At 34.5% G+C, this 8,187-nt stretch overlaps 1 protein-coding gene across 2 annotated transcripts in view; it reads left to right on the forward strand.

The window, feature by feature from the left end:
- Window positions 1-7,582, forward strand: part of SPOCK3 (SPARC (osteonectin), cwcv and kazal like domains proteoglycan 3) — a 472,976-nt gene extending 465,394 nt beyond the window's left edge. For both annotated transcript variants that reach the window (XM_039221777.1, XM_039221778.1), the window contains 2 exons: window positions 2,102-2,239; window positions 5,947-7,582. In XM_039221777.1, coding sequence (XP_039077708.1) covers window positions 2,102-2,239; window positions 5,947-6,116 — 308 coding nt within the window. In that variant the 3' untranslated portion in view covers window positions 6,117-7,582. The remainder of the gene's footprint in view (window positions 1-2,101; window positions 2,240-5,946) is intronic.
- Window positions 7,583-8,187: the final 605 nt, after the last annotated feature.

Below are 8,187 nucleotides of genomic sequence, written 5' to 3' on the forward strand. Positions count from 1 at the left end.
AGTGTGCCATATGCCATTTTCAGGGTCAGTCTTGGCTGATGTCTGTAGTTCTATCATGATTCTTTTTTTTCTTTTTAAAAATATTTTTTAATGTTTATTTTTGAGAGAAGAAAGACAGAGTGCAAGTTGGGGGGTGGGAGGCGGCAGGGAGAGAAGACACAGGATTCGAAGCACCATCCAGTCTCTGAGTTGTCAGCACAGAACCCAGTGCAGGACTTGAACTCATGAACTATGAGATCATGACCTGAGCTGAAGTCAGACACTTAACCAACTGAGCCACCCAAGTGCCCTAGTTCTATCATTCTTAGTAGTGTTCTCTTTAATTTTCAAAGCATACTGACTTTAAGGATAAATTAATGGTTACACCAACTCTACATCATAACACTTTTATGTCAAATATATCAAGTTATGATAGCTTTTAAGAGACAGAGATAAGAATGTGAAAAAATGTTCTAATTATTGCTGGCCTTAAATACACGGACGGTATTCTCGAGTTTCCATATTGGTGATATTCTGTCTGCTTCACTGAGGCTCATACTCCAAGTCTTTCAAATGAATTACAACTTTAAAATTAAACTGTTTCTTTATCAGAATTTTTAAAAATGTTTTATTTATGGGGCGCCTGGGTGGCTTAGTCGGTTAAGCGTCCGACTTTCGCTTAGGTCATGATCTCGCGGTTCGTGGGTTCGAGCCCCGCATCGGGCTCTGTGCTGACTGCCAGCTCAGAGCCTGGAGCCTGTTTCAGTCTGTGACTCCCTCTCTCTCTGACCCTCCCCTGCTCACGCTGTCTCTCTCTCTCCTAGAAATAAATAAAACATTTAAAAAAATGTTTTATTTATTTTTTGAGAGAGAGAGAGAGATAAAGACAACTTGAGCAAGGGAGGGTCAGAGAGAGAGGGAGACAAGAATCTGAAGACAGGCTCCAGGCTCTGAGCTAGCTGTCAGTACAGAGCCGGACGTGAGGCTCGAGTCCACCAACTGTGAGGTCATGACCTGGGCTAAAGTCCTTCGCTTAGCCGACTAAGCCACCCAGGTGCCCCAGAATTTTGAAACTTTATTTCAAGAGGTAACATTATGATCCCATATGGTTACAAGATAAATAAATTGAAAGAATTTCATGTTTTATTAATTTATTCAGCAGTTGCTTTTTTTTTCCTGTCTCACTAGATAACTATAGTGTGTCTGCTCACTGAGAATATAAAAGGGTCAAGAAAGACAAGAAAATATTCTAATTTCCTAAACCTTACCTTGTTGTGTTGGCATAATCATTGAAGAAAGTGAATTCACTTCTGAGTTATCAATTAAGTATTTATTATTAGCAATGTGCCAGGTACTATGGTAGATATTATAAATGTGAAAATAAATGTCTGTCTTTCCCACTAGATTAAGAGTAGTTAATATAATACTCAAAACCAGGAGAGCCTAAAGTTCCCAATATAGAGGATATCACATTATAATAGTGAAAGCATACAAAATAAACTACACATACACACTCACACACACACACACCATATGTTATAAGAAGCGTATCATAAATTGTCCAATTTAAGAGAGGGGCTCATATTAGGGGTCACATTTAAGTCAAGTATTAAAATGTAAGAGGGAGGGAAGAAGGGAGAGATTATAGATGAGAAACAGATAAATACAGAGATAATCAGTAGTGAATTTGGGGGAAACAGTTTGATGGGGAAAAAGCTTTGACTATATGAATGAAAAATTGGGGGAAAGAAAATAGAAGGTAGGTAGTGATGATGGTAAAGGGACTGGTGTACCATTCTAAGTGGTCTGGATGATTTAATACACATGCCATTACCCAAGTTCTAATTCTGTATTATACCTCTGAGAACAGAGTGCGTTTTGCAGAGTGAGAAAGAGTAATAATAAATTTGCTTAACAAAAGAAACATAAAGTAGTTCATTTTGAAAATGGCCTGCTCCATGATAGCAAGTAACCTCCCCTCTTTTGTTCTACATATATCACTGATTCACAGCCTACAGGAGGAACTCCATGTGTGTACGTCTTGATTGAATTAATGCATAGATGATGACCATCAAAAAGAAACACAACTTATTTATAATGTGAGTGTGTGTGTGTTTCACAGGACAGTACATCCCCCTCTGTGATGAAGACGGTTACTACAAGCCAGCACAATGCCACGGCAGTGTTGGACAGTGCTGGTGTGTTGACAGATATGGAAATGAAGTAATGGGATCCAGAACGAATGGTGTTGCAGACTGTGGTAAGAAGGATTATTTATTTAATAATTTTCTTTTTTTTTTTAATTTTTTTTAATGTTTTATTTATTTCTAGGAGAGAGAGAGAGAGCGTGAGCAGGGGAGGGTCAGAGAGAGAGGGAGTCACAGACNTGCTATTCAACCTGCTGTTTCTTCCCCTTCTCCCACCTCTTGCCTCTAGTCTCCCTAAATGTAGTTCATTGTTTCAATATTTATAATATTACAATAAAACGTATTTTAGTTATTTTACTTTTTTTAAATTTTTTTTAATGTCTTATTTATTTCTAGGAGAGAGAGAGAGAGACAGCGTGAGCAGGGGAGGGTCAGAGAGAGAGAGGGAGTCACAGACTGAAACAGGCTATCCAGGCTCTGAGCTGGCAGTCAGCACAGAGCCCGACGCGGGGCTCGAACCCACGAACCGCGAGATCATGACCTAAGCGAAAGTCGGACGCTTAACCGACTAAGCCACCCAGGCGCCCCTTATTTAATAATTTTCAAGAACAGAATGAGTTCTTAAGAATCTCATTCATTTGTCTAAGCATTTAATGAGGGCGTATTTTATGCCAAAAAATGTAGAATATATTGGGGGAAGTGGAAGATGACAAAAAGACTCACTCCTAGCCTAAGGAAAACTTGTGTAAATAATAAATAGAACACATTACTTAAGTCATTTAAGTCAGGAGAATTAACAGGTGGGTTCCTTTTACTGCTTCAGATACAGAAATATTAAATACCTCCCGTTTTCATCTCAAGTAAAGCAGATCTTTGTCATCCACTCTATTCCAAATTAGCTAACCCCAGTGTATGCCTTGTCCCCAGATGACACCCTTTTGTCTTATGCCTTTGGAGAAATTGACTTAGGGATTATGTAGGCTCATTCACAAAAGAAAAGCTAACCTTTTTAAAGGAAAGGCCCATAAATTGCAGCTATATGAGTAGATCCCCTTATATTCGGGTAGGAAAAATATAGTTTAAATGTTTGAAAAGTAATTATAATTAATATAACATATACAATTATATATAATTAATATTTCTTTTCATGAACATGATTTTTATGTATATATCTAAAATAGTGTTAGAGTTAAGTTGCATATCACGCACGTGTATTTTTAAAGTTTTAAATGTGGTATATTTTTTGTTTCATGAAATATTTTTTTCAGAATGCAAGTTTCAAATGAGTATTTTTGATTGTATGATGGGGAGTTTTCATTATAAAACTCATTTAGCTACACACACATACGCACACACACACACACACACACAAACACAACATGTACACTCACATGCTCATGGACACATATATACTAGGGATTAAATGGATTGTGTCTCAATGCACATGACCAAAAAAGAAAATAAAGTACTTGATCAATCTTGGATTTTAGATAATGTCTAGTTGTTTTTTTAAGTGGTTTTTATTTATTTACTTAGTTATTTAGTTAGTTTCTTCCATGATTTTATTTAAATTCAATTTAGTTAACATATAGTGTAGTATTGGTTTCAGGAGTAGAATTTAGTGGTTCATCTCTTACATACAACATCCAAGGCTCTTCTCAACAAGTGCTGTCCTTAATGTCCATCACCCATTTAGCCCATCCCTCCCACCCACCTCCCCTCCAACAACCTTCATTTTGTTCTCTTAGTTAAGAGTTTCTTATGGTTTGCTGTCTCTGTTTTTATCTTATTCTATCTTCCTTATCTTCCCCTATGTTCCTGTTTCGATTCTTAAATTCCATATATGAGTGAAATCATATGGTACTTGTCTTTTCTGACTGGCTTATTTTGCTTAGTGTAATACATTCTAGTTCCATCCACGACATTGCAAATGGCAAGATTTCATTCTTTTTGATGGTTGAGTAAAATTCCATTGTACGTACATACATACACAAAGAGATTATATATACATATGTATATATATACACATATATACCACTTCTTTATCCACTCGTCAGTCAATTGATATTTGGCTATTGTTGATAATGCTGCTACTTTATGCAACTTTTAAACTGATAGACTGTGATTATTTAAAAATATGTAAATTGTAAACTATATAAAGGTAATCTCATCTAGTGCTTAAGTACCTCTTCTGCGTGTATTTATTCCATAACATTTTTAATAGCTTGGTTTTGGTTTTCTAGTCAATGTTATTAGAATTAAGTGAGATAAAGTAGTGTTAAGTAGATGCCTAATATAACTTTAACATGTAAAAAATATATCTTTGAAATAGGTAGTTTAAAACGGCTGCATTATTAATTACAATATAAAATACAAATTATCAGTGATGCCAATTATCAATGATGTAAATAAAAGTTATATGGGGACGAATTCAAAGAGTGAACAGGGAAATTGCTGTGAGAACATGGCTTCTGAGTTTTCTTAGCATCTTGAAATTAAGAAGCGACAATGTATAGGAGGATAGAAATAACATTGTCTTCACACAAGATTTGAATTTCAATGTGTTGTATATTGTATATTATAAAAAATAGATTACATTAATAAGATTTGTTTTAATTAGCTACCTAAAATTATAAGACTAAAATATTAGCAGAGGTAGGAAATAAATACACACTAACATTAGAGGAGTTGAAAAATAAACATAAAGAAATATATGGCATTGCGGCCTCTATAAATGATAATGTATAGATTTCCAAATATTTCTAAAGTACTGACTACCTATGTTAGTTTTCTGTTGCTATTGCAAAAAAATTCCATAATTTCATTTTTTTAACATTTATTTATTTTTGAGAGACAAAGAGAGACAGAGCACGAGCAGGAGAGGGTCAACAGAGAGGGAGACACAGAATCTGAAGCAAACTCCAGGATCCAACCTGTCAGCATGGAGCCCAATGCGGAGCTCAAACATGACTGTGAGATAATGACCTAAGCCAAAGTTGTATGCTTAACCAACTGAGCCACCCAGGTTCCCCACCAAATTTCCATAAATTTAGTGGCTTAAACAACAAAAGTGTATTATCTTACAGTTTATGTGTCCAAAGCCCAACGTGTGTCTTCTTGAACTAAACATCAGAGAGTCATCAGTGCTGCATACCTTCTAGAGGCTGTATGGGAAATCTGTTTCCTTGCCTTTTCCACCTTCTATAGGCTGCTCATATTTCTTGGCTCATTGACCCATGTCTCCTAATTCAAAGCTAACAACATCGCATCTCTCTGACTGTTCTCTGTAATCACAACCCCCTCTGACTCAATCTGGAAAGGTTCTCTGATTTTAAGGATGCGGGTGATCATCTGAGCCTATTTGAATAATTCAGGTTAATCTCCCCATATCCAGGTCCTTAATTTAATCACATCTGCAAAGTTGCTTTTTTACCATTTAATGTCACATTCATAGATTTCAGCAATTAGGAAGTGAAGGTCTTCAAGGAGCAATTATTTTGCCTACTGCACTAACTGGAGAAATTTAAAATTCTTTGTAAAATTCAAAACTTGACATGAGCCTCTATAAAAACTGGGCTGAGATCAATATTACTGAACTGGAAACCTTGCATATCAGATCTCATTACTGATTCAGCTTTTTAGGACACAGCTTTCAACAAATGATAGAAAATGGATTTTTCCTTATCTTTGTTAAGTAAGTGAAAGGGCAAAGTAAAATGGTTTAATTTGCTTAATTTTCATCAGAATTTTATACACCTCAGAAACTATCCGATTACCTAATCAAATGGCTTTAATAATAATTTTACTTTTTTTTCCTAAGCTATTGATTTTGAGATCTCTGGAGATTTTGCAAGTGGAGACTTCCATGAATGGACTGATGATGAAGGTGATGAAGATGATATTATGAATGATGAAGATGAAATTGAAGATGATGATGAAGATGAAGGGGATGACGATGATGATGGTGATGACCATGATGGGTACATCTGATTAATGAGAGCTGAGATCTATAAATTCTACATTTCTATTATTTACAAAGTGATAACCTATTGAGAATTATCTTCTTGCCCTAAAACAAAAAGATTCTAAAACTCACATATATTTTGTATAATGATTTCAAATATTGCAGCTAATGTCATAGGACTTTATGTTTAAATAAGAATCATTTATCTTGAGTTTTTATATGTCTTAGAGAAAAAGAAAGTGCATATGGAATCTAGCTGGAGAGAAAAAAAATGTTAGGAAGAGCTACTGATATAAACAAATTTTCATAAGAACCAACTATGTCAATCTCCCACAAGCAAGATGCTTGAGGTTGTATATGTTATTTTCTGAGATATTGTAAGTTAAATTTACAATAACTTATTAGTGGCTTGAGACCCACATATTTTATACTATTAAGCATGACATTAATTGCTATTCTAAGGTAGCATCTTCCCAAATTTACAGTGAATGAGGGGATAGTGAAGGGTAAGGAAAACAGTGACAAGTGTAGAGTCCTCCATCGTGTTTACGTGAAGAGTGATGTTTTCAATTATGAAATTATTCTGGATATGCTAGGATATTTTACAAAACGGCAAGTACGGAAAACCATGGATTCTGAAAGTTAAAAACTTCGTTGTCCTTTCTAATTTTTGTTTAACTTGGATAGCATTCTCATGTAGATTTTTTATGTTCTTAAACGGCATGATTTCTTTTCCTTTCTAGATTTCTTTATCTTTCTGACCAGCAATTTAGGGTGCAGAATTTAAAGTAGGAAGACAAAAGGAAAGATTCATTTAAGCCACATTTTGACAAAAGGTTTGTCATTTGCCTCAATGTCAACTTTAAAAATCTTAATTCTTATTTTATTTCTTATTTTAGATAAAATTTTGCATTTAATCCTAGAATTATCACATTTTTATTACTAGTGTCGCAACCTAGAGACCGTATTGTATGGTGCCTTGCAAATAGAAATAGAAAGGTTTTAGCATGCATACCAATATAGGATATTAGGCAATATATAAGCACACCTAAGTAACAATACCAGTAAAGGTACTGCTGCTGGAATGAAGAAAATGGAAAATGTTTCTTTCTTTTTTTCTATTGTTACATAATTGCCATGTGGACTTGTTTATGATTATTATGTAGAGTAGCATTTAAGATTTAACTGTAACAAAAGTTACTTTAATTGCTGTATTTAAGTTAGCATGTTAATTAATTGTGTAGACATTTTGGCAAACCATCACTTTTAAGTATATCAGACCTATGGTTTTGTTCCCATAATGCATATGGAAAAACCTATTGAATTTTATGCATTGGTATCATAATTTAAGCAGTGAGTCAACTTTTCTCCCAATATACAATTCATTGAAGGTCCAATTGGTGAATTATTTCCATTTAAATTATACACACTAAATGAAACTTTAATGTTGATTTTATGTAATATTTAAAGTACAATGCATTTTCTTTTTTACTGTTTATGTATAGTTTGCAAAATAAAGAATCTTGTAACCAAATTAAACTGTTTCATAATGATTTTCTGGGTTATAGATAGCACAAAGTGTTAATATTTTTCTTGATTTTTTTAAATGAATGCATCACAAGCAAGCTAAGAAAGTGTTTTGATATTTGAAATCAGAGTTCTTGACATCTTGGATATTGTTTTCCTGTATACATTAAGACTTATTTTTATTTTTTGATGTTTTATTTTTTCATTTGTCATAGAAAGTAGATCATTTTTTTTGTTAATGGTGTTATTTTATTTTTTTAATTTTTTTTATGTTTTATTTATTTCTGAGAGAGAGACAGACAGACAGCATGAGTAGGGGAAGGTGAGAGAGAGAGGGAGATACAGAATCCAAAACAGGCTCCAGGCTTTGAGCTAGCCGTCAGCACAGAGCCTGACGAGGGGGCTCCAATCCACAAACCGTTAGATCATGACCTGAGCAGAAGTCAGATGCTCAATCGACTGAGCCACCCTGGTGCCCCTAAGGTGTTATTTTAAACCCATTTTTGTGATATCATATTTAAAATATTGAGCTAAATTCCTATGTCAACAGCCATTTTGAAGAGGGATAGA

Source organism: Hyaena hyaena, unplaced genomic scaffold (assembly GCF_003009895.1).
Source record: "Hyaena hyaena isolate Hyena2069 unplaced genomic scaffold, ASM300989v1 scaffold_1010, whole genome shotgun sequence".
NCBI classification, from domain to species: domain Eukaryota; kingdom Metazoa; phylum Chordata; class Mammalia; order Carnivora; family Hyaenidae; genus Hyaena; species Hyaena hyaena.